The 27,444-nt window shown below is 41.0% G+C and overlaps 1 protein-coding gene across 1 annotated transcript; it reads left to right on the top strand.

Annotated features, from left to right (window-relative positions):
- The first annotated feature begins 83 nt into the window (after positions 1-83).
- SFT2D2 (SFT2 domain containing 2) lies at positions 84-22,986 on the top strand. Its single transcript, XM_081953293.1, has 10 exons — positions 84-450; positions 2,857-2,943; positions 4,399-4,484; positions 4,667-4,748; positions 13,828-13,863; positions 13,958-14,016; positions 16,976-17,005; positions 17,680-17,722; positions 19,291-19,755; positions 19,787-22,986. Exons 1-8 carry the CDS (start codon positions 388-390, stop codon positions 17,717-17,719), a joined length of 483 nt encoding a protein of 160 aa, XP_081809419.1. The 5' UTR covers positions 84-387; the 3' UTR covers positions 17,720-17,722; positions 19,291-19,755; positions 19,787-22,986.
- The last annotated feature ends 4,458 nt before the right edge of the window (positions 22,987-27,444 follow it).

Below are 27,444 nucleotides of genomic sequence, written 5' to 3'. Positions count from 1 at the left end.
AGACAAACCAGTGTTTGTCAACCTCAGCAACTTTAAAATGCAGACTCCGGCACTTAGAATTCACGTGTTAGCATGCTGGGAGTTGAAGTCCACACATCTTACAGTTGCTGACGTTGAGAAACACCGCGCTAAACCGTCTGAAGAAAAGATCATTGACTTCACGCGCATAAGTGGGAAACACCCCAACTACATTTCCCGACCTGCATCGCAGCGGCGGGACGGGATGAGTAGCTCTGAGAGGCACCGGGCGGAAGACGGAAGCTTAAGGAACATCTGAACGTTCTGTCTGCTGGGAGCTGTAGTCTTGCGAAGCTGGAGAAGCTTGTTTGGCGTGCGTAGAATCGACATCGGAACTGGCGAAACTCGGGAGTGCCTGGATCAGGACGAATGGATAAATTAAAGCGAGTTCTCGGTGGACAGGACGCGGAGGATCCGGGACCTCTGGCAGAGGTAAGCTTCTCTTTATTTCAACAGGTTAAGGCGATGCCAAGTTACCACCTGAGTCGTCGTTCTCTTCCGTTTAGGTTGTGTTGTCTTTTGGACTGTCTCCTTTGTCTGTTTCACCGTGTTTTGCTGCTTCTGCCCACCGCCAGTGCTCCGTGTAGTCCCCCAAGTGAACTCTTTCTAACCATCCGCCTCCTCCTTTACTTTTCCCAGAGCTTTTTCGGCGTCTTGTTTCTTACTGTTTGATACTGACAGCTTTTCTAACTAGGCTGGCAGTATATCTGATTTACATTATTCCAGCTGATATGGTGAAATCTTGTAATCTAAAACCTATTTGCAGGTGTCATTCTCTTCCTTCTGCAAAGTTCTCATGCTTTTAACTCTAGTGTGATCATCCTAATTTTAAATAAAGCCAATGTGCTCCCACACATCATGGCTATATTAGCATGGTGTATTTGAACCATTAACAGTCATCTTTTAGCCTAGCATGCTGAGTAAACAGTTCCTCCAGTTAGTTTAAGGTACTGTATTGTGCAAATCCAGAAAAAATGTGAAGGGATCGTGATTAGTGATTAGAGTAAACATGGGTGAGTCGTATATGCACACTTTTCTGTCAATGCTTGAGTGTTTACTTGTTTCTTTATTACACTTCCAACATTTTTAGTTTTTCACATTACAGTATAGGTTTTTTTTTTAAAAGAATTGTTTCTCCTTAGTCTTAGAAAATATGCCATATCTCCTTTGGTACTTTTATCTTAATGAAATGAGTGTCTTTATAGTTTCACAAACACTGAAAAAGTGCAAAGTCCCATTTTGATAGATGTGACTAGAGAATTAAAAAAGAGTTTTAATTTTTACCAAATTTAAAATATGTCTCTGGTATACTGAAAAAGGTATCTGAAGCACTGAAAACAGGACAGGATCTCAGGGGAAGAAATTATGAAAAGGTTGTACCAGTAACAAGCAAATCACTCTGAGCAATATTTGCAAAGCACAAGCGCATAGGAACAAACAAACAACGAAAGGCTTCACAATTTAAATTAGTTATGAAACTTATGGCTAAATTTGTGGTTTGATTACTCAGGGGAGTTGTTTAAAAATTAGAGCCAATGTATAGCAATGATTAACCAGTTTGACTGGCATCTGGAAAACCCAGATTTCAATTAGCCTTCAGCTTTGGAAGCATAATGGCTTTTGCTAGATGGGGTAAAGGAAAGGCACACTCAGGCTTAGGCAGCAACAGCTCTTTATTAACAGAAGTCAACTATGTACAATCCAGTGAAGCTTCAGTCTGACAGCAGCCCTTTTATAGGGAGCTGTCAGACCCTTCGACCAATCAGGTTGAATCTCTGTTCCCACCGGAACAGAGGACCTTGGTGTAAACCGGGGGTGCCCAAACTTGGGAACTTTAAGACTTCTGGACTTCAACTCCCAGAATGGCTGGCTGGGGAATTCTGGGAGTTGAAGTCCAGAAGTCTTAAAGTTCCCAAGTTTGGACACCCCTGGTGTAAACCATTGTAACTGATTCTGGTATCTAACAGCTTTGGTCAGTCTTATATAAAGAGCCACAGATCTTTTCTTGTCAGGAATTAGAAATGAATAGTATTAAAACACACACACACACACACACACACACACACCAGCCTTACTTTGGACTCCTTTAAAATACTGTAATTTACTACATTGTTAGATTTATATCCTACCTTTATTTGTACAATTCAAAGTGGTGTACACTGCTGCCTCATGTTTTCCCCACTGCTCTTATCTGGAAGATATTTTTTTATTTTTTCAATTAAAAATTAGAAACTCAAAAAACGTATTTAGCAGGTAGCTTCTAGCATTATAAAAAGCATTATTTTAAATTTAAGCTAAACACTAATACCAGCAGTGGTTGGGCATAGCATATAAGTAGTAAAATAGCAGAAAGAGAGTAATTTAATGAATGTTGGTAGCGTAGAAGTGTTAAAGTGTTAATCTTATTAGCCTAGCGGGAAAGAAAATCCAGGCAACAATTGAGAGTATTTTAGAATTGAGAAAGTCACTAGTAAAACAACTCAGTCCAGTGTTACTATCCCTTAGCGTGGATGAAACTTAAAATGGAACCATTTTATTTTTAAAACTTTTTAAAGAAGATGTTTGATACTTCCTTCTGTTACTAAACTGCTAGGAAGAAAACAGAAAGCAACAGCTACTGTGTTGCTTGACCCTGATCTTTGCTTATTACAAAACTAAACAGAATCTCCTTGGTAATGCATGGGAGACCTGGGCACAGTTGGCTATACTAGGAAATTGAAAAACAATCGTGGAAGAAGACAGTGGCAAAACTCTGCCAAGAAAGCTTCATAGATTCATTCATCAAGAACTGAATTGATTTTTTTTTATCATCCTTATTTTACCTTGTAATATTTCCAGATAGCTGATGCCAGTACCTTAAGCTGGAGTACCAGACTGAAAGCCTTCATAGCTTGTTTTATAATAGGACTTGTGTGTTCTATTGTGGTAAGTATTTAATTTCTTCTATTCTTATCATAAAATTCTGCTCTTTTAGGACACTTGTCACACACAGTGCAAAATATTGTACTGACACTTATTCTCAACTACTTGTTACTGTACACCAGGGGCGTCAAACTTGTGACATGTTGTCATCACGTGAGGTATCACAACTTTTTTCCCTTTGCTAAAATGGGGGAGGGCATGGCCAACACATGATGCATCCGGCCCGCGAGTTTGACACCCCTGCTGTACATGGATATACCCTAACTGAAGTAAAACGTGTATTTTGGTGAATGAGTTCTGATTTATTCCCCATATAATTTTATATTAGTTAAACAGTTGCAAACCTATGCAGGTGCATTGAGATATAAGAATTGATATATTTTCAACTTTTATAATTTAACTCAGAATATAGCACAATTTCCAGGTTTAGGACTACTTGCAATCTCTTAAAGTAAGAATTCATCCAAAGGGTGCTGTGAAATCAGTTTAATTTAACAAAAGAGAAAAATAAGGATTGGATAACACTGATACACAGACCCTACACCCACACCCATTCCTATAACTTTTAGCCTTTTTATTAATTCATCCTACGCCCTAGCTTCTATGCATTTATTCACGAGTTTCACTCTACAAAAGCAGACCACATCAAATATATCCTTGATGTTTTTCTTATTTTTAATGCTAAATATCTTTTTCCTTTCTTTTCACATTCTTTTTACTATTTTCTACATTCTAAACTGCAATTACCATATAAAATAGTCCAAATAAAACTTGCTTATCGAGCATTAAAAGACTTTAAAGTTTAATGTCTGGAATTAGGATTCTCTATACTGAAGGGGCGATAAAGTGCATGCTATGCTTATTGTTGTGTGCTGAAGGGTCAACAAACAAAAAAATTATAAGCAAACAAAAAATAAAATGTAGTTCAGTGAGTGCACTCCCAAGTAAGTATACTCTGCAGTATATCATCTTAGCATATTTTTTCCTAGCCAAACCATACCTCTTTGTTTCTTGAAGAAAACTACTTTAATTGCCCAATAATTAACTGAAGGCATGAATCAGAGGCTGCCTGCAGAATACTTTTTTTCAGCCTTCTAGAGACTCTTTTCTATTTCCTCCCTGTTTGTGATGGCTGATCAGGGCATCTTCTGTGTTCACTCAAAGCCAAGTTCCCTCTCCACCCACTTGTACATGGATTATGCTATTTTGGCTAAGCAAGGATTAGCATTCAAGAAGTTTGAGTTTGTTATTATATGATAATTGTTCCCTCTGAAAACAAGACTGTGCATTATACATAGTAATGTTGTCTTAAGTTGCTTTATTTGAATATTTAGTGCTTTAACAAACAGACTCTGATAATTAATAAGAGAATCTGAATTTAATAGCCCCTTATACTTTTATCTACAGGACAATATATACATTTTTTACAGGCTCCTTATTTCGTTTTCTCTTTTTTAGGGTTCATGTTTACTATGGGTTCCCAAGAAAGGAGCTATCTTGTTTGGAGTATTTTACACCCTGGGGAATATCTCCTCCCTTGGAAGGTAAATGGCTCTTATTTTGAACTTGTAGATGATAAAAGACTTTCAAATGTGTTAATGAGATTAGCATTAGTAATACTTGAAACACGTAACTCTGTTAATTTCTGCTGCTATGTGATTAAGTTGAAATATTTTTATTCTATATATTTGTGGAAGGTTATGTTAATCTTTTTCTTCTTCTGCAGTACCGTCTTTCTTATGGGACCAATGAAACAGTTAAAAAGAATGTTTGAGCCCACTCGTTTGATAGCTACAATTGTTATGCTTGTAAGTCATTTCTCTTTTCGATTTCTTAATGACTAATAAGAATGTTCAGTTCAATATTGTTTGTACAGAGGGGTATACGTGGCTTCAAAGCTACTTTTTTCTGGTCTTTAAAATCTCCATTCCCAATTGCACTGCAGAAATTAGAAATTTTAAAAAAAGAAGAGCTTTTGCAGAAAAAATCAAAATTGTAGTATTTTCCAGTAGAGTGGAGGGAGGGGTCACTGAAGGTTATTACAGCCTGATTGGTCCATTTGACTGAGAGAAAACTTCTTAGCCTTCGGCTTCTCCCGTTGGCTCCCAGTTTCCTCTCAGTCAAGAAGGTCCAAAGACTAAATTTTGGTTCCCAGAGTGATTGTGAGTACAAAATTCGAAATTTATTTGGTCAATTGGATATTCCAAATCTAACTAAAAGTGCTAAAATCAAAATAGAGCTGTGCCCAATAGGACAAGCCATCGCGGTCCTAAATAGGCAGGGAGAGCAGCGCGGAGTGTCGCTCTTTCCACCCAACTCCCTGCGGGCCTTTTATTCCCCCCGACTGATTCCTGGTGACTCGGGCGTGCCGGGGGGCTTACAGCTCACAAATCCTCCCCCAAGACGATTTGCTTGCCTTAAAGCCGCAGCGCCGGCGGCCTTTTGCCGCGCGTGAAGACCGGCAGCCTCTAAACGCGACCGCGCCGCCTCTACTGGGTCGGCGGTGCCCTCGGCGGCGGCGCGCAGACGAGACCGGAGCGCCAGCGGCTCTTGCCGGGCGTGAAGACCGGCGGAGATCGTACACGAGCCACGATCCTTTGTTTCAAAGCGGCAAGCCTAACAAACTACTGGGGAGGCAAGCGGCAAGATCGCGCGCCATTTTAACGGCCGCTTGAGGAGAAAGACATTAATTTCCAACCGGCGGCCATTTTGAACACGTGTCGGGCCTAGCTCTCCAGGCCTAGCCAGCTCCCAACAGCATTCAAGGCCCAAGCTGAGCGCTCCCACCAGCAAGAGGCTTCTGGCTGCGACTAATCTACACTCCTCTTTCATCAAGACACGTGAGTGGGGCGATGGCAGCGAGATCCGAGGCCGCTCAAACGGCGGCTCCCCAGGCCCAAGAAGATAAGTCAGGCCCCACTGCCCCAGCTAGGCCTCGAGTTTCCAGGCCTTCTGCGGAGGATCGACCCTCGAGAGCCCTTCAAAGGGACGAGCTTAGACGTTCCAGGGCGATTGAAAAGGCCATTGAGAGGGCAGAGAAGAAGAAGGCCAGGGATCCCAGACCTAGATCTAGATCCCCCAGATCTGAGGCTCCTTGTCATTCCCCCTCTGTCAACAGGGGGTTCAGCCCTTCGTCTCCCTCCTCCTCTTCATCCAGATCAGTTAGGAGTGAAGGACGGGGGGTCTCTCCCCCACCTCCAGCTTCCCCTGGGACAGGGGGCTTGGATAGAAATGACCCACTAGAGGCCCCCTCTGCAGGCTCCTCCCGGGGTAGGAGGTCTCACAGGGATTCGATTCCCCATGACTATGATTCTGAATGGGATGAGGAGGATCTAGAACACCTCCCTGAAAATCTAAAACGATTAATCTCCGCAGCCATTTCCAAGGGAATAGCTCAAAGGGACAGACCTTCCCGGCATAGTAGGATTACTCCCTTCAGCAGGGCCAGGTCTAGAACTTCTTCTCCTTCCCTCATGAGCGAGGTCTCCTCTAGGGAGGAGGCCCGTCGCCAAGACGACTGGGGGTTCTCTGAGGAGGAGGATGCGGCTACTGATCAGCCCACCTCTTCCAACCTATTTATCCAGGCCATGTTTAAGCCCCTTCTGAAAAAGGCTAGAAGAACCACCAAGGTGGGCACGGGGGACCCCACGGTGCCCCCGCCCAGAGATCCGGATATGGCGATGTTTTCAAACACGGCCACCAATAAAGAGGAGATCCCTGCCCCTTCACTGTTCCTGGAGGTAGCCACCAGTCAGTGGGCGAGGCCTTCAAATTTTTCTCCCCCTGGCAGCAATGACAGGCGGGCGTATAACATGGAAAAAGCCTTCCTACAGGCCATCCAACTACCGGCCATAGATCAACCGATAGCTGCCCTGGTCTCATCTTCCCCGGTGGTCTCGGGGGATGCGGCAGATAAGCTTAAGCCGGAAGATAAAAGGGCGGAGCTCACCTTGCGGAAAAATTACAAGGCTTCCGCATGGGCAATGCGGGCGGCGGCTGCCGCCTCGTATTTTAATCGCACGACCGTTATGTGGCTCCGCCAACTCCAGGATCGTATCCCGATCCAGGATGATCGCATCCATCAGGATTTAACTAAGATTATGGCGGCCTGCCAGTATTCGGCCGACGCTACCCTGGATGCTATGCGATTTGGCTCCAGCGCCTTAGCTACCTCTGTGGCCGCACGCCGGCTCCTTTGGCTTAGGAATTGGCAGATCGATAATAAGGCCAAATGGGATTTAATAGCTGCCCCTTTTGCGGGTCCCAATCTGTTTGGGTCTGCCCTAGACCCGATCTTGGTGGAGAATAAAGACAAGAAAAAGGTGATGCCCACCTCCACCAAGAAGGCCGAAACTCGTAGTCACCCGTATCGCAGGCCTTCCTTCAGGACTTATGACAGGGACCAGGAGCCCCGTTTCCAGCAGTACAGGCAGTACAGGCAGTACAACAGACAGGGGTTTCAGGACCACTCCAGGTATCAGTCCCAATCCAAACGAACCCGAGTCATCCCGTAGGCGGCCGTCTGACACTGTATGCGGACAAGTGGAACCAGATCACATCAGACGGGTGGGTCCGAGCGACCATTCGCCACGGCCTAAGACTAGAGTTCCTCTCCTACCCTCCGAGACGCTTCAGAGTGTTTTCCCCATCCCGAGATCCGGAACGCCGTCGTCTCATGGACCTCGCCGTCTCACACCTTCTGGAAATCAGAGCGGTGGAGGTCGTTCCGGAGCTGGAGAGGGGGCGGGGCTACTATTCAAATCTCTTTGTAGTCCCGAAGGCCTCGGGGGGTTGGAGGGCGATCCTCGACCTGAAGCGCCTGAATCAGTATCTAGTTTACAGGCGCTTCAAGATGGCCTCCCTAAAGTCAATCCTGCAGGGCATTCGAAAGGGGGATTTCATGGCCTCGGTAGATTTGACGGAGGCCTATCTTCATATCCCCATTTTCCGGGCTCACCGTCAATTCCTGCGGTTCTCCCACAAAGGCCAGCATTGCCAGTACCGGGCCCTTCCATTCGGCCTGGCCTCGGCCCCTCAGACGTTCACCAAGGTCCTGGCGGCCCTGGCTGCATACCTGAGATCCATTCCGGTCAGGCTCCAGTGTTACCTGGACGACGTCCTAGTGCAGGCAGGGTCCCTCCCCAGAGCCAAAGCAGACCTCCAGCTGACCATCCAATGGCTCCAGACACTAGGTTTCTCAGTAAACTTTCCCAAGAGTCATCTATCCCCATCCAGACAGATCCTGCATCTAGGGACAGTAATAGATTCCGAGTCAGGGAGGGTTCGCCTGTCTCCGGACCGCCTGACCAGTCTGAGACAATTGATCACGTCCATCAGGACAAAAAGGTCCGTTTCCACCCTGACCTTATCCTGACTCCTGGGGAAGATGGTATCCTGTATAGGGATAGTCCCCTGGGCCCGTCTACATCTGCATCCTCTCCAGTGGGCCTTGATACCAGCCCAAAGGAGAATGTTGAGCAACTCTCTACGTCCGCTTCGCTTAACGCCAGAAGTGAGATGCTCGCTCAAGTGGTGGATGTCCCCAGCATTGCGACAGGTGGCCTCAATTTGGGAGCCAGAGAGAGTACAAGTCACGACGGACGCGAGCCTTTATGGCTGGGGGGCCGTGATGGGGTCCGACATGGCCCAGGGACGTTGGACTGCCTCGGACCTCAGACACAATATAAATTGGCTCGAACTCAAGGCCGCGAGACTGGCCCTCCGGACTTTCCACCGCCAGCTGCAGGGGCGACACGTCCTCCTGCTTACGGACAATGTAGCGACGAAAGCTCACGTCAACCGTCAAGGGGGGACTCACTCCCGAGCCCTGTGGCGGGAGGCGCAGACATTAGGCCTATGGGCGGAGAGACACTTGGCCTCCATTACGGCGGAACATATTTTGGGGGAGTCCAACCACCAGGCAGACTGGTTGAGCCGGGCGACTCTGGACAACGGCGAGTGGCAGCTGGACCCAGAGTTGTTTTGGAAGATTTGCCTCAGATTTGGCAACCCCCTTGTAGACCTGTTTGACTCCCCCGGCAACGCACAACTGCCGAGATTTTTCACCAGATTCAAGACTCCAGCAGCAGAAGGAGCGGATGCTCTCAGAACCCGGTGGCCTCCGGGTCTCCTCTACACCTTCCCCCCCCTTCCCCTCATTCCCAGAACCATTCGGAAGGTAGTCACAGAGAGGGCTCACGTCATCCTATTAGCCCCATATTGGCCGAGGAGACCATGGTTCGCAGACCTGGTCCAGCTCTCGGTCACAGACCCCTGGAGGATTCCACCAGAAGAGGTAGTCCTGTGTCAGGGGGTCTTAGTTCACCCAGAGCCGCAGTGGCTGCATCTGACCGTGTGGCTCTTGAAAGGGGATTACTGAAGGGGAGGAAGTTGTCATCAGGGGTCATAGCTACCTTGGAGGCAGCTAGGAGACCGTCCACAATTAGAATCTACAACGCCACCTGGTCGGCCTTCGCGAAGTGGTGTAGCCCCAGGGGGGTGGATCCAGCTAGGGCCACGGTTCCGGACGTTTTAGAGTTTCTCCAAAAAGGATTAGAGGACGGGTTGTCCCATAATACGCTTAGGTGACAGGTAGCGGCCCTTTCCACTATATTGGGAGGAGAGGGCTCCTCTACCCTCTCTCGCTCTCCACTGGTGAAGAGGTTCCTTAAAGGGGCGGCCAACATCCGCCCGCCTCCCGTTCATAGGTTCCCTACCTGGGATCTTACCCTCGTCCTGAAGGCGCTGACGGGTTCTCCCTTTGAGCCGCTCAGGTCGGTTCACATGCGCCTCCTCTCGCTGAAGGTAGTATTTTTAGTGGCCATTACATCGGCCAGGAGTATTTCTGAATTGGGGGCCCTTTCTGTACGAAGTGACCTTTGTATGATTCACCAGGACAGGGTGGTTCTGCGCTTGGATCCTTCGTTCATCCCGAAGGTTAACACCCTGTTTCATAGGGCCCAGGAAATTGTCCTTCCGAATTTTTGCCCCAATCCAACAAGGGAGAGAGAACAGGCGTGGCATCGGTTGGATGTACGCAGGGCCCTCCGTATTTATCTAAAACGGACGGAGGGCATTCGTAGGACCGAGGCGCTGTTTGTCTCGTTCCACCCGGGCTCCTTAGGTAAAAAGGTCTCGTCTTCAACTATTGGGAGGTGGATCAGGTTGGCCATTGTTGAGGCTTACGGAGCCTCGGGAAAATCCCCCCCTTCGGGGATCACGGCTCACTCCACTCGTAGTGCGGCCTCCTCAGCGGCCTGGGCCACAAGGGCACCCTTCGAGGACATCTGTCGCGCGGCCACCTGGGCCTCCCCTACTCCCTTCATAAAACACTACCGCCTGGACTCTTATGCCTCGGCTGAGGCGTCCTTTGGGCGGAGGGTGCTCCAGCGGGTGGCGGCCGATCCTCCCCCTGGGACCCAGTCTTCCCTCCCTGGGACGTAGCGTGGGTATGTCCCTTCAGTGACCCCTCCCTCCACTCTACTGGAAAAAGAACGTTGGTCTTACCTGAACGTTTTTTTCTGGAGAGTGGAGGGAGGGGTCACTTTCCCGCCCTAGGTAGATAGACAGGGTCCGGGAGGGGTAGAATCGGGTGGCCCTGGGCGGCTTTCCCTTGTCTTCTTACACCATGCAGACGCTGACCGTGACATCGCGGAAACTGGGAGCCAACGGGAGAAGCCGAAGGCTAAGAAGTTTTCTCTCAGTCAAATGGACCAATCAGGCTGTAATAACCTTCAGTGACCCCTCCCTCCACTCTCCAGAAAAAAAAGTTCAGGTAAGACCAACGTTCTTTCAGTCTTTAAGAGGTTTATATATCTGGCATATCATTTCCTTAAAATGACAGAAAGTTAGTCCCACTACCCTATGATGCCAGCACCATAGTTCTCAGAGACAGGTTTTTTTAAAGTTCATCTCTTTGCCCAAAAAGTTGTCCCACATTTTTAAAAAGAAATTTAGATAAACACCATTTTGCTTTTTAAAAATTGCTTTTGCTCATAACTAAATGAATATAGATTATTGTAATTGTCTATGGTTCTTAAGGGTTTTATAATACATGAGGCTTAATATAGGAAACTGCCTTTTTTGTTGTTGTTTGAAAGAAATATACAAGATTTAGATACAAGATACATTCCAAACCACGGGAATCCAGTTATTAAGAATAATTGGGATCTTTTATTTAGAAGCTGAATTTGGAAAAAAACAATCTCCTTTTAGTTCCATCTAGATTTCAGATGAAAAGTTATTCCAAGAACAAGTGGGGGCAGTATCAAATCTTTTACTTGGGGGAACAACCAGGGATGGGCTTCAAAAATTTCAGCAATGGGTTCTCTGCCCAGTTGTTGAGTGGGCGTGGCCATGGTGGGCCTGGCCTAGCTGCCCTCCTGCATCACAGCAGGGGGGACGTTTTCACCTTTCCCAGGCTCCGGAGGCTTTCCTCAAGCCTTTGGGAGGGTGAAAACTGCCCCTCGGGCTCTGGAGACCCATTTTCCCCCTCCCCCGGCCCTGCACTTATCTTTCATCCAAAATGGGCTGCGTAGAGACTTCTGGGAGGGGAGGGGCAGCGTGAGAGGGGTGGAGTGGGAGGGGTCAGCCTGGGTGGGATTTGGAGGTTCTCCGAATCAGCTATAACATTAGCTACAGGTTCTCCTGAACCCGGACGAACCCATAGCAACCCACACTTGGGAACAACTATATCAATACACTTTAGGACCATGGAAAGAGGAGGAATATATATTTTATTACAAAGATTTATATGACTACTAAATTCAAATAATGTGACTCTTGAGTAACATACATCAAAATTAGACGACCTGTAAGAAAAAAGGAATCAAAACCATAGAGCTTTATAAAAATAAGCCATATATGACATAGCTAACAATACACTTCCTCTAAAGAATTAAAGAGATTTAATTTTGCCACCTATGTTTTAGCAAGCAGCATGCATGTTTTAGCGTGCAGCAGCTGCCATGAAGCAAATAGGAAATCTGCAAATAAGATATGTACTGTATCAAAACATTACATAAGAACATAGTTGAAAGGGGCATTGCAGGTCTTCTAGCCCAACCCTTTGCTCAGACAGGAACCCTTAGAGCCAAGAGAAGGCCTAGAAAACCCCTAGAAAAAAACCTGTTTTTTTCTGTTTTTCCCATTTGGGGACAAAAATGGAAAAAAACCCTATTTTCCCCCAATTTTCTGAAATGTTTTCCAGGCCTTTCCCTCTCTATTAACAGGGGGATAGAATGAAGATCATGTGAAGTATTAATACCACTTTATAATGACTTGCTAAGACTACACCAATGCTGCATCCAACTTTGGTCACCACAATGTAAAAAAGACTTTTAGTCTTTAGAAAGAGTGCAGAGAAGAGCAACAAAGATGATTAGTAGACTGGAGGCTAAAATATATGAAGAATGGTTGATGGAATTGGGTATGTCTAGTTCAGGGCTGTGAAACTTGATTTCATTGAGGGCTGCATCAGGGTTGTGTTTGATCTCAAGCTGGGTGGGTGTATCCAGGGTGGGCATGGCCAGCTCGGTGTCACTTGTGTTGGGGCGCCTTTGGTGGTCTGAGTGCTCTGCCAGCAAAAACGGGCTCCTGAGCTCCATTTCTGGCTGTGATGGCCTCCTGCATCCTTCTGCCAGGGAAAACAGAGCTCCGGGGGGGGGGGGGCATATTTGGCCCTCCAAGCTCCGTTTTTACTGGCAGAGGCACTGCGGGATGGTCCTTTGCTGTTTCCAGGGCAGCCCCATGGGCCAGATCTAAGCACCCCATGGGCTGGATCCAGCCCCTGGGCCTTGAGTTTGACCCCCCTGTTCTAGTTTAATGAAAAGAAGGACTACGAGTAACATGATAGCAGTGTTCCAATATCTTGGGTTGCCACAAAGAAGAGGGAGTCAACCTATTTTCTAAAGCACCTGATGGCAGGACAAGAAGCAATGGATGGAAACTACTGCCTGTAGCCTCCTGGGACCCAAAACGGGCCATGGGGAGGCACCTTCCCATTTCCCCCCCACCCCCATGATGCATGTGTGACCCCCCCTATCCCCTACACATGTGCGTACATCTGCCACATTCGCCCTGCCTCCCATGCATGTGCGGCAGGGACCTGAAAATCAGCTGGCCAGTGGGAGGTGCGCGCGCATGCGTGGTGGAGCTCAGCTGAGATGGCTCGTGTGCCCGCAGAGAGGGGTCTGCGTGCCACTTGTGACAAGGGTGCCATGTATTCGCCATCATGGCTATAGGGTTTCCTGCCTAAGCAGAGGGTTGGACTAGAAGACTTCCAATGTCCCTTTCAACTATGTTCTTCTGTAATGTTTTGATACAGTACATATCTTATTTGCAGATTCTCTATTTGCTTCATTGTTATCTTTAAAATATACATACTATAAACATGAAACCATAATAGCAAATTGGGATGTAGGACTTGTTTTACTTTGCAATGGAGGCAAATGGGACGTTTTAGGTTGTTGCTTACTTTTTAATGTTATTGTAAGTGGATCTCTGTAATATTGCTGCTATAGTATTTGGACACAGGTTTTAATCTTTCAGGAAAAAGTGCTGAAATATTTTACCCAATATTTTGACCTTATTTTATATACATATATTGCATAAGTATAATTCCTAATTAATTTAGAATTTAGAAAGAACATACTTGCAAAAAAGAAAGCTTAGATTTGGCCTGACCCAGAGACGTTTATGTTGTATGGGGATAAAGAACAATTACAAACACACCTGCTTTTTAATTGTTTACTTCAAAATTAACTATTACTATTAAAGCAATGTTTATACACTTCCTTAAATAAATTTATTTAGCCCATTTATTTATTTCCAGCTATTAGGTTAGATAGCATTTCTTATTCAAAGACTTTCTCTCTCTATTTTTTTTAGTTATGCCTCATATTAACTCTGTGTGCAGCTTTCTGGGTAAGTAAACAAATTTACAATGTCACTGATATGTCTTAATAAAATCATTTATAAATAATTATTGTCTAAGTTGTAACTATCTTTTTCTTTTCAGTGGCATAATAAGGGGCTTACCATCCTCTTTTGCATTTTACAATTCTTTGCCTTGGGATGGTATGTATTACCTCATTTTTCTTGGCTTGTTTTCCATAGATGTTTGGCAATAATTGGAAGTTCTGGTGCATCTAGGAACAAAAGCCTTTCTTATATCTTCATAGACCTTGAATACTTTTCACATAAGGCGTATTATAACAAAGCCAAATTATTTTCTCCTAATCCGCTAGGAATTTTGAAGGCATTGCCCTAAGTATCTGTTTTCATTGGATTTCACATGAGAAGCCATGCCCACATTTGCATATAATGCAAAGGGATTTGCAGGATAGCATGAACATTTGATCTCTTATCTGATGAGCTATGACTCATTCTATATCTGAACTCCTGGTTATTCCGGGCATATGAACCTGTTGTGGCCCAGCACGCGCCGTTGCTGCTGCCACCAGACTCCGAGAGTGAGGGTCCCTATGAGTCGGCTCCAGAGGAGGTGAGGGACCCTGGACAGGGTTCCAACGCTGAGCAGGGATCAGAGAGTCTGGTCGGCCACCAGGAGGCGCCTGAGGCATGGAACAGCGGTGAGAGCCAGAGGAGGGGGGCTCCCGATGCCATGCCTTGGAGCAGTGGGGAGGAGTCACGAGACAGTGAGTCAGAACTGAGCAGGGAGTTCCTGGACGCTCGTTACCGCCGCGCCCATAGACGCAAGGAGCGTGGGCGTAATTATCGGCGATAAGAGCTCTCAGCTGCTGATCAGGAGGCTCCTCTCCAGGTTATAAAAAGGGTTGACTGTGCATACGCCCTTTGCAGCAGTCAACAGAGGACTTATGCCAGAAGTTCTAGTCTGGAATTCTAGCAAGCTGGATAGCTGCTTTCGTGTTTTGTTTTTGTGAGTTTTGTCTTGGTGGTTTACTGCCACAGAACCTTCTGTTTGTTTGTGCAATAAACCTTGTTCCCTTGTACTGTTCCGGAGTGTGTTCTGTGTGGGCAAAGGAGGAAGGGGGGTCAGAACAGAACCTTAGTTCTAAAGTTTTATTAAAGAGTCAGTTTGTGGCAATATTTAAAGGCAACAGGTTAGAAACTAGAAGACTACTCAGCCTTAGGTATAAAACCAGCTGGGTGACTTTGGGCAAGTCACTCTCTCTGTCATTCTCCACAACCCTAGAAAAAAGGCACTTCCAAAATCTTGAAGGGGAAAAACCCCTACATGGATTAGACCATAGTTTGTTAATTTAAAATCTTTAGTGTTTTCCAGTTAAACAAATAGTTTGTGGGATTCAGAAGGGGAAAATCTGAATAGTAAAGCAGATTTCAAATGAATATACGAGCCATTTCCAAATACTTCTTGCAGTAGTTAAAAGGCAGTAACCTAGTTTAAGGTACTAAACCAGTTTGCGGCTATGTTCTTTTAAAAAATCTATTGTAATCTTTATGTTACACTCATCCAAAGTATGAGTTTTTCTTGTAAACAGGTCTCAGAATTAAACTTCTACCCTAAATCCTCCAAATATGCTTAGTAGACTAATAGGATAAAAACAACTCAGTCCTAGCTAAAAGAGAAATCAAAATCCAACCAAGATTTTATGAGAATCAAATAGTTTTTCTATTATAGTCAAACTTTTTTTAATTTAAAAAACTACTTGAATACCAAAACTATTCCCAGTGATAGCATTGAAAATCCAGGGGATTAAAATTTCCTTTTTCATATGAGGATGGTAATTTAGTTAAAGAAAACAGTGGGTCTTCTAAGCCCATTAAAACTTTCTCAATTGCTTATCAAGCTTCTTAAAAAACTGAAAATGAATTAACATTGGATTTCATACACCTGCATATGCATGTATGAAAATCAGTTTAGAGGCTGCATTCATTTTAACATTTTTCTTTTCTGTAAACTCATTAGGATATGCAGCCATCCATACAAATATGATGACTCAAACATTTAATAATGTTCAGCTCACCAAAGCAGTTTTTATTAGAATTAATATTTGACGATATTTAAGAACATATGAATAATAAATCCATTCTTATAGATTTCCTGTTTCTGTTTATTTGGATTTATATGCCGCCCTTCTCCAAGAGGACTCAGGGCGGCGTACAACATTAAAAAAACACACATCCCAAAGTTAAAAAAATTATATACATATCCCAAAAAAACAACCGAATTTAAAAGACACTACATTTAAAATAAGTTAAAATTAACAGGCCAGGCCGGCTTGCTGGAAAAGCCAACTTTTTAGGGCGCATCGGATTGTTCCTAAAACAATTTGGATCTGAATGAAAACATATTACTTATTTCTTTGAATAACCTCCTTGTTTGGCAATGTTGAACCAAATATATATTAATCATCTGTGTTTAATTCCAGTCACATTGATACCCCAGATCTTCTTTGATTATCTAATAAAATAAGCCATGGTTCCACTATCAAATTTTATGTGAATGGAGATGAATTACTTTCTTGAGATAGTTTCTCATCCCCACTAACTCTTTTCATCCAATATAATGAAACATTCAAACCATCTCTATAGAATGAAAATCTATAGGAGAAATAGTTGGGTGCGTATAACACTTACATTTCTGCTTACATATCCTTCCACTTGCAGTGATATATGATATTACAAATGTTCTGACCAAGTTCATTTCTTGAATGCACAACATTTATCTCCTTGATCAGCCCTGGCCAAAGCGACACAAAAAAAGTTACGTTGCCCTTGTTTGCTGGAACTTCATTTCCCCTGTCCCTGTCCCTGAGGTCAGTCATTGCCACCCTAGAAGTCATCCATATGTAAATTGATTTTAAAATTAAAGCAATGCTTAGTCTAAGTGTATTTTAGCATGGTCTAACTTGGCGCACTGCAGTGCACTGTGTGTGTGTGTGTGTGTGTGTGTGTGTGTGCTTGTGTATCTGCTGCCCGGCATCTGAGTTCAGCCATGTCTAATGTAGAGTGTTAACAATGTTGAATTGTGAGAGGAAGGTGATTTTCTTTGTTCTTGCTAATGAAGGAATTTGTGCTATTTCTTTTCTAGGTACAGCATTTCCTACATACCATTTGCAAGGTAATCTTGATTGCCCGCATTTTGTTCATGGGACAAACACATTTCCTCCGTGATCCATATGGGTTGGAAAGTCAAACTAATCTTAATGAAAACTTGTTCTGTATGCCAGAAATCCAAGAATTACTTATAAAAACTATATACTTCCTGGCAGGAATAACAGGTACATGGTTGTTTTAGTGAAATACTGCCATCAGTATAGAGCGTTGTTTTACAAGTGAATGCTGAGAAGTTTTAATGTGAATGCTGAAAAGTTTTAATCTATATTATGACAAGGGAAGATGAAGAAAGGAAAGAATATTGAGACCTATAGGTATGTGATTGGTATGCATAGGTAGCATTGGGCAATTATAGTTTGAATAAGAAAAGAATGGACAAATATAGAGTCATGATACTGAGGACTTTCGGGGTAATAAATATCAAGATTGCTTCTTGTCAGGATTTCATGGAAGATACGAGTTTTGAGATAGGATTAAAAGGAAATATAGAGAGTTTGTTTAACGTGGTTGGTTTAAATGATGTAGTCCCTAGGTTCATATACTGCCTTAAGTCATAATATGGATCATTGGGCTTAGCATAATCCTATCAGTTGTAGCTTTGCTAATAAACTGTGCCTAAATATTTTGGTGTTGTCTAAATCTAGTCACCCTTAGCTTCATCAGCATTTCTTTCCACAGGGATGCTGTGAAAAAATGTTTTGCTGCGTGCCTCACATAACAGGTAAACAAACAACCTAATAACTTCCAGAAAATACAGTGACTGGTATGTTAGAGTAAAATGATTATATCCTTATTTTTAGCCATGTTCATCTTAATTTATAATAAAGAAAAGGACTCTACAAACATTTGGAAGGGCCTGGAGAGATATTTTGACATAACATGCAGCATTTTTGAGGTAGTTTGAAGATGTTATGGAAAATTCAGAAGTACAGAACAAAACCATATGTATTGCAATATCCTAGGGCAGTGAAGGCTAAGCTTTTCTGGACCAAGTGCCCAAAGCAGACGCCTGAACCCCCAAAATGCAATGTGCGCGGCCCTCCTTGCATGCATTCTACCTGCCTGCACCCATCCCCCTGCACATGTGCCCCCTTGCATGCATGTGTGATCCTCGCATGCCCCCCGCACATATATGGCAGAGACCCGAAGACCAGCTGGCCAGCAGGAGGAACACGCACATGCACTGTGGAGCTGAACTAGGATGATGCCTCACATGCCATCAGAAAGGGCACTACGTGCCACATCTGGCACACATGTCATAGGTTCACCTTTGATACGTGTCATAGGGATCTGATTTGCTGTCCGGGTTGGGGAAGATGGGCAAGTCCTCATCAATGTTCCTTGGATAAGTTCTATTAAGCAAAGTGGCCCTTTCAGGAGAGCAGCAGATTTGGGGAAGTCCATTGTAAAGGAGATAGAATATTGAAGTCATCAGCTAGTAAGCAGATGGAAGGTTGGGGTGTTTCAGTTTCTTACTATGTTATGTTCCTTTATTAGGACTGCTCTTGGGCTGTTCTGTTAGCTGGCAAGGACACCTCTGCCCTCTGTTTTGGGGCCAGGGAGGGTCAATTTGAGTCTGATGGAATTAGGCAAAGAGAGGAGCTGGATTTGAATCTGGTAATGTTCAATTTCAGGAATTTAAAGGATGCATCCTCCATTTTGCTTGTTAGTTATATTTTCTACATTCCAGAGAACATGGAGTTTAGGATATGTTTAAAAAAATAATTAGGGAAATAGTCCACAATTCACTGTGAGGATTAAAATGATATACTGATGTAAAACAGGTTTATTAAGGTGTAGGTCCCTTTAATTAACCTCTACATAAAATAAGCCAGTTTTAAGGATGTTGTAATATCTAACTAAATGTTCCCATTTTCTTCATTTAATGCTATGGAATAAGCAATTGCAGATGTGATGTGGATATTTTACTCTCATATTATGGGGGAGTAAAAGCTAAGATATTTCTAGTTAGTAAACTTTTTTTTTTCATTTTCAAAAGCTTTTCTACATGTGAGTTCCAGTCTGAGGACATGTATCAGCAGCTAAATTACAAATTAAAGAATAGATGGTTGGAGGGATGCAATTTTTTAAAAAAAGGAATATGCATTTCTGCTTATTCCCCCCAAAATGCCTTCTGTTACTGCAATTAATATATTCTACTGCCAACAGTATTCCCGTTTGAAACTGCAATATACTTTTTAGAAAAACAATTTTCTGCCTTTCATAAGATAAATCAGATAATTAATGGAGAAATTACTAAAAAACTTTTGGTTTGGCTACTTTTTGCAGGCTAAGTTGGCTATCTTCTTACATTGAGGACTACAACACCTGTACAACCAAATGATTCTTGAAACAGCACACACCTGCCTAAGAACAAAGCATTAATGTGTTAGGTTAACATGTGACTCAGAAGACAAAGCTACTATATATTCTCCTGAAGATAACACATTTTATGAAACTTTCAAGATAAATTATGTCTCGTCTTCACTTGCAAAACTAATACTTAATGTACGCCACAAAAAAAAATCTTTTTTTCAGATGATTTTATTTTGGAAGTAAAATGGATATTCTAGTAGGGATGGGATTTCTATCAACAGGTTTCTATCAAAAAGTCCATAGGACAGATTATATTTTTGAAAATATTTGCTAAGCATGTAGTAAATTTTTCATTCTTTTAGTTACTTGCTACCAAAAGACCATTTCTAAATGTCTTTTTACATTCTAAAAATCATGATTGCAAATTGAATGAGGGAAGTTCCTGGAATTAATTTGTTGTCTTAACAAGATAGCAATTATAATTCCGTTCTTTAAATTACATGATTTAGTGTCTGATAAGCAAGAGAATAACTAACTGGAGAAAAGTAGGAATCTTAAAATTAGATAAGATGATTTCTCCAAGCATTTCTATTTATGGACTTTTACATATGTGGCCTTGAAATGAAATAAAATCTAGACTTCTGCCTTTATGGGTAATTTATATTCTGAAAAAAAATCTCCTCTCATTGATGCCACTGCAGTGCCTCTCTCATTTTTATTTTCATGTTGGTCAGATATGATTTGCATAACTCAAAAGTGTACCATAATCTAACGGGGGAAACAAACATCTCAAGATTTTGAGTGCCGCCTTTTCTCATCCTATCTTTTCTTTCAATATTTTATGTTTGGTTGTATAATCACTGTGTATAATCATATTATGTTTCATGCTTTGATTTCCCAAGAGGATAGTATCCTGGGATTATTTAAACTGATGGATGCTAGCATATTGGCATTTTTTGCGGCATTCCTATTTTCTCCTATTTGCATTGGCATATTCCTTGGTTATTTTTCATAAGAAGTAAAATTAGTGTGTGTACATGTTAAGAATTATTTGAGAGTTTTTGCAGTTGGTTATCTTGATACTGTGCTATGCTTATTTTTTAAAAAAAATCCAATATTTTTTCCTTTGGTGGAATTCATGAACTGTAAACACTTATTGCTAAAAGAAAAATGATTTACTATCTATGTTCATTATACTGCCTATTCTGCTCTCTTTTGTCTTTTGAAAGAGACTAATACAGGATATCAGAGCACAGAAATTTTCCAGTGAGAAGTAGCCACATTAACTCTTATTTTTTACACAATGGAACCAATGTTTGTATCTATCTGCTTTAGTATAGCTTCTTTGATAAATATTGTTGGTTGTTTTACTCCAGAGATCTTGGAAAGTTAATTGTATTGCACTGCTTACCAAACAAACATATTTATAGATTTGTAAGCTTGATATTTGTGAAATAATTCACTTTTATTATAACTCTCATTGTGAATGAAGCACAAAATTGTATACACTGATTGTAAATGAATACAGGTATCAGACAACTCTAAGTAATGTATTAAAATTAGGTCTGCAAGACCTCGGTTTTAAGAAATGAACAGATATGATTCTTTCCTACATCTGCTTTTTGAGGGAGCATTTAAAATTATCACTGCTTAAAATATAAAACTGCCCAGATCTGTACATTATAAATTTTAAATATATTCTATAGATATTTAAGTATATATATTTAATAGGTTTTTATAGTGAAGCAATGTGTAGTGCTTAGTGACAGTGGTAATTGCAGACTCTCTCTTATAGTAGACTGTTGTGACACAAGGAGGCTCCTGAAAAACAAAAGTCAGAATTTTAAACTTGATGGAGTCTCTTCCTGATGCATTTCTGAAGCATTGAAAAAGGCAATGGGGACAACATTCTAAAAGATACAAATCTCTTACTTGTTTCAGGCGTAAATTGTGGCGAAAAATTTAAACATAAGCATCATACATTCTGTCTTAATTTTAAGGTCACTTGAATATAAAGTGGTAAGAAATTATTGTATAAACCTAAAGGATTTGGTGAAGCTTCCTTGATTCCCCCCTTGCCCTCCCCAATTTCCTAACCATGTGACTTCTTTCTTTTGAATACCAGCTGAGATGATCTTACCATTTTCCTTGTTGATGTCTTCAGAGAATTGAGTTTAAGATAACATGCATTGCTGCTACTGATGTGCAATCCATCTCAGGTCTATTCCTGTTAGAATAATAGAAGGGTAATCATAGAAATTCTGGAAGATGCAGACATCCACATTAAGAAATGTATAACTTTATGCCAACTACTGGATTGAATCCCACCGAGTCATACAGCTCTCAGTTCCTGCCTTTATATCTGGCTGCTTCATGTTAGCCTTCTCCAACTTGATGGTCTCCAAGTTGAAACAAAATCCCCTAAATTCTTAATCAGCATGAAGTCCTCATGGAGTTGTCAAATTGGGAAACAGTGCTTAAGAAATGTATCAAATGAGAAACCCAGCTTTTTAAATCTTTGAAGAAATAATCTTTTGTTACAATATGTCTGTCTGAAGTAGGAGGCTTATTTTGGGGAGAGACTAAAATAATTCTCACAAATTCCAGTTGCGATTATCTCCTTGCTTACAGAATGTGAACCCTGCTAGGCCAATAGTAAGATCTTGCATTTTAAGACAAACAAATGTTCTGTCTTGTCTGACTCTTAAATTATTACAGTACATATCCAACACTAATTGAATCCGTAAATTCAATTTGAGTAACTTCCAAGTTTTGATCTTGTTGAATTCTGGTTAGGGATATTTTTTATGTTTAATATAATATTATTAAAGGTATTGAATGTCTTGTAAGAATATCATCTCTGAGTTATTGTTTTTCTCTGCTAATGTATATTAAGGAAGCTGTCTTGATATAGTTATATGGCCTTTCAATAACTTTCTCTCTGAGCCAATGTTCAGCCTTTATGTTGTAGCAAATATAGAATAAGATAGCTTTTCTTGTAATTTTTCCCACCTCCTCATATTGTCAGTTTGTTAAATCACTTATCTCTGTGCATTATTTCTGTACTCTTATGATAAACTCTGCCTTAATTGCAAGTGTGCTATTGCATCCTCTGAAGTATTGCCACCGCTAAATATAAATAATGTGAATTGTTTTTGAGATATATATTTATTTGAGTGGGCATTGGAAATGAAGTGCCTACCTCTATAGACTGACCCAATCATGTTAGCAGGGATTTCCATAATAGAGTTGTGCAAAGTGTTCAAAAGAGTTACTTTTGAAGAGTGCACAGAATGCAGAAGAGTGCAAATGAATCACCCTCTTCAAACTATTAAACCAGTTTGTGCAAAGCTTAAAGACAGAACTTTAAAAAACTCTTTGGCTTGAAGCAGTCATAGAAGACTTGTTAAAGATACGGCTACTTTAATAAGCCAAAAACTGGTTCTTATTTGTGTAACAACAGATAAAACACATTTCTGTTGAATGTTTTGCAGAACCCTTGTAATAAGCTATTGATTTTTTTGTTTGAAAAAACATTCCATTTTTGTACACTGGCTTTTGTAACCTTTTCTCTGTGCTGGAAATTTGGTTTGCCTTAGAAGAAAATATCTTTTGAAAGGAACTCTTTTTCAGTACTATGTCTCCTGTAATAAAAGTGTTTTCACAATGCATGTCTGTATTGTGTTTTTCCTAAAGTCAATGTTCAGAGTTGTGAAACTGGAGCCGTATCTTCTGAGAACACATTGCTGTTGTCAATATACTGTAATAGAGATTATAAACATTCTTTGAATTCAACATCTGTTTTGAAGCTGAAGCTTTGAATTTCTCTCTTGAATTTGAAGCTAAGAAATGAAATGTAGAATCTAGAATCAAGGGAAAAAAACACTAAATAGTAGAAAAGATGAACAAAATGATTGGCATCATTGTAATTATGGTATTTTATTTAATATTATAACATACAATCTTGCTATTGTGAAAATTGAGGTAAACAAGTGTTTTAGAGTCTCTTGGAAATAAGGATATATTTTATGAAAATTCTTATTTTGTCTCTAGAGAAAAGAGAAACTTGTCAAAAATACTGATTACACGTGTTTACGTCAGCCTCATGCTGACTTTCATGTTTATGAGTTGGAATATGAATAGTTGAAATTATTCTGAAATTCCTGGTTCATAAAGAGGATTATGTGTGAAAATAGATCCATTAAAGCCCTCTGGGGTTTGATTATATTAAAAATGATATACAAGTATAATATATATTGATATAGTGTTAAAGCTTTATATAAAACCTTTTCAAAATAAAACTTCCTAGTTTAACAATATTTCAAATCAACTTTACTAATTTTGATCACATATAAACTAGGTATAGATGAGGGAATTAAATGGTGAATTAAACTGAAATCTAAGTTGTTGCTATATAAAATTAAACTTAAAATAATTGGACAACAATTGGTTATAATGCAAATTTGTTAGTAAAGCCTAATGTTTCTGTGAAAGTAATTTAATTTCTACATAATATTTAGTTAACTTAATGCTTAATGCAGATATGTGTTAACTACCAGTAACAATCTTTAAAAACCTGTGACCCATATTTAAAAAGTGGCTTTTAATTTTTTTTTTGAAATATTTAACCCGAAGCTCAGTTCTCTTTCTACATAATTGCTACTCCAGGCGAGAGCCAATTTGGTGTAATGGTTAAGGCATCACAGTAAAAACTGGAAGACTGTGAGTTCTAGTCCTGCCTTCGACATGAAACCAATTGAGTAACCTTGGGCTAGTCACTTTCTATCAGTCCTAGGAAGGAGGCAATGGCAAACTACTAAAAAACTTTGCCAAAAAAATTGGAGAGATTTTTCTAGGCAGACTCTGACAATTGAAGACAATTGAAAGGAAGAAAAAAAAATGAACATGTTCTGAACAAATAGGTTTCTTAATAGTTTATACTTTGAATACAAGAATTCCATCTTGATGTTCAGTTCATCCTAGGCAAAAGTGAGTGAGGTTTATGTAAAATACTGGAAAATCAAACCCAACTTCTGGCACTTTTATATACATGGCATTGGCCATGTAATTTATTTATTTTTTGCTAACCATACAGAAGGGATTTGCCATTGCCTCATTCTGGGATGCTTTTCAATTTTCTAGTACGCTCTGGACCATTGATTTTCTCTGCTGTTTTGGCAAATGCTAACAAAGTTTACCCTGCTTACCTAGCTGGTTGCACCAATGCTCTGTAATTTATTATTATAATAGGATGAGAATACAAAAAGTGTGTACCCAGGATACATCCTGTCTTAGTCATCCAAATGATGTGTCTAATAAGATCTAAGCAGAGATCTAATTTGCAGAGGATTTTCCCCTATTAGATTTGTTCAATTATTTGTCACATATAGTTATAGCACAAACTTGATATATGGCATTTTATAAGTAGATTGAGGCAGAGAAAGATTTTGGGAAATGTGTTTGGCTTGGTTCAGCAGAACCAAGAAAAATCAACAAATCAATCTGAAAATCTTTGAAGCTAACAGCTGCTTACATATAGCAGGAAAAAAATGTAAATGACATGCTTCCTCTTTAACTGATATTTAACAGCTGTACTTTCCTACAGGCCTTTCTACTGACTATAATAATATAATAGAAAATTCTTGGTCAAATGAAATCCATGAGAAGCTAACTCATTCTTTCCATCTCCTGTCCCATTTGAATGGATTCTCTTCCCTGAACATTCAGTTCCAGAAGCTAGGAAACTAAATATCTATCTAGCCATGACATCCAATGCCTAGTCATAATTACAAAGGACAAAAAGACAGCAGGCTTTCTGGTGTTCTTTAATCAAGGTTTGACACCATCAGTAATTATTGGACTTGAAGTGATTTAGAAAAGATTAGTCTTTTCATTACTTTAGCAGACATATTCAGAAAAAGGACCAATTAACTTCTGCTGGTGGCCGAGATTCACAGACAGCAGGGCTTATTTACAGCAATAATGTATAGGTAAACGTTAGCAGCATATAGAAAATTCTATTTTCACAAATTTCAGAGAAACTAACAGTCTGGATGAACCATCAATCCACTTATTTGCATAAAATCTGGAAAGTTTGACTCTTGCCAAATACTTACTTTTGATTCATTCTGTTGTTAAGGAATACTTTATCCACTGAGCTCTAGAAATTAAAGGCTATTAGGTATCATACTGATAAGCCTAATTTAAGACATCCCATTAATAATGACAGGTGTTGCAAAGTCCAACCAGTGGCAGCATCTTGCCAGCCTTGCTGATTTCAAGAAGCTTAGCAGGATTACAACTGCTTAGTACTTGTATGGTAAAACCATCAGGAACATGAGGTCAGTAGGCTTGATCAGGAAGTTGAGGAATCATTTTGAAAAAAGACTAGAACACCGTTTTCACATTGTTCCAAGACACCTACATCATTATAGCATCACTATTGTGAGTGTAGTCTATTGCTATTCTCAGGAAAATTTATTTCTAGATAGGTTCAGTAAATATTGATTCTAAGTCTACCATAAAATTTATGAAGAAGCAGTAAATCCAGTAGTTAGTACCAATATTTGATGCCTCTTTAGAAAACAGCTGTCTACTCATTAAAATAATAATTGGTAGGCTCTCAGTATTTTTGGTTTAGTTTAGTTTGTGGTGTAATGATCAGAGCAGTGTTAGGTGCTGCCACTTATCAGCAAAATTATTTCTTTTACACTGAGAGCTTGATTTCCATACAACACCCTTGTGAGCATTGGGTAAAGTTTTAGGAACAGAAACAGTTTATGTGAGGTAGACAAAAATACGTTGCAAACAGGATTCAGTCTATGAATCAAAGGTTCTTAATCCAACAGACATATCAATTCATTTTCCTTAAGACCTGTTCACTTGAAGTGGTTATCATATTCACTGCATAGATTAGATTCATATATTTCCTCTTGCTTGCTACTACACCAAGCAGCCAGAAGCAGCATATTTAGTTAATGCCTAGATATTCAATAAAAGAAATCCAGGTAGCTCAGAGTTGAACTGTCAGGTACAAAAGACCAGATCCACATGTGAAAGTCCAATTTAATTGATTTATTGCTAAACAGCTTATGCAGAGGAATTTCTCACCAACTGTTAGTATCTGCTTGGAGTTAAATAGGGGTCCATAGAATTCAAGGGAGTTGGACTTAGCTCACTTATGGCTACCTCGGGATTCTAGGCTGATCCTTCCTTTAGCTCTACCCTCAGGTTTTGCAAATCCTATAGAGTCCTTGGTGCTGTCGGAGATAGTTGTTTGCTTGCAGATGTTTCATCATCTGATTAAGTAACATCATTAATGCTAGTGAGTGTAAGATTTGCTCTCTCCTTATACAGAGTCATTGTATTAGTGAGATGGGCAGCCTACTAATTTAATCATAAATAAATAAATAATATAGAAAGCACTTGCATTGGGGAGTATAGATTTTCCTTGACCAAGAAGAAAAATGGTTCCTTCATTTTTCTTGTACCAGGAAAAGCATACCCCCCCCCCCAAGCAACATGGAAAAGTATGATGCTGTACATAAAAAGGGAGCAAATCCCGCACTCACTAGCATTGATGATGTTACCCAGTCAGCCAGGTTATGAAATATCTGCAGGCAAGCAATCAAACTCAGGGAGCATCAAGGATTCCACAGTCTACAGCAGGGGTGTCCAAACTTGGCAACTTTAAGACTTGTGGACTTCAACTCCCAGAATTCCCCAGCCAGTGGCTGGGGAATTCTGGGAGTTGAAGTCCACAAGTCTTAAAGTTGCCAAGTTTGGACACCCCTGGTCTACAGTTATTCCTCAGTGGTCAATATTCAGTGGTAGATAGCCTATTAGCAGATGGTAAATAATTATCAATTTTGAATGATAGTATGAACAAGAAACATTAGAACATATCACTCTCTCTTCACTCATTTTGCGGTTGCAGTCTCAATGCCACATGCTGTCTAAGATCACTTTCTTTTGCTCTCACCATGGTATTTTTCTTCTGAGATAACTCTGTTAGCAGCCCAGCTCTCTTGGTGAGTGGCAGCTGTACTGTATATACTCAATAAGTAAAATATTAAATTTGCGAAAGCTTAAAATTCTCATCACTTTAGATGGGAAATAAATGAAAAC

The sequence above is a fragment of the Natrix helvetica genome (assembly GCF_964273705.1).
Source record: "Natrix helvetica genome assembly, chromosome: 4".
Taxonomy (NCBI): Eukaryota; Metazoa; Chordata; class Lepidosauria; order Squamata; family Natricidae; genus Natrix; species Natrix helvetica.
Note: the sequence above shows the minus strand (reverse complement) of the source record. Positions and strands in the feature narration are given on the sequence as shown.

What these genes read in the sequence shown, in the direction of transcription:
- SFT2D2 (XM_081953293.1), top strand. Translation starts at nt 388, where the DNA reads ATGGATAAATTAAAGCGAGTTCTCGGTGGACAGGACGCGGAGGATCCG. An exon ending in ATCCGGGACCTCTGGCAGAG is followed by an intron (nt 451 to 2,856) that starts GTAAGCTTCTCT and finishes TAATATTTCCAG; the next exon opens with ATAGCTGATGCCAGTACCTT. An exon ending in TCCTACATACCATTTGCAAG is followed by an intron (nt 17,006 to 17,679) that starts GTAATCTTGATT and finishes TTCTTTCCACAG; the next exon opens with GGATGCTGTGAAAAAATGTT.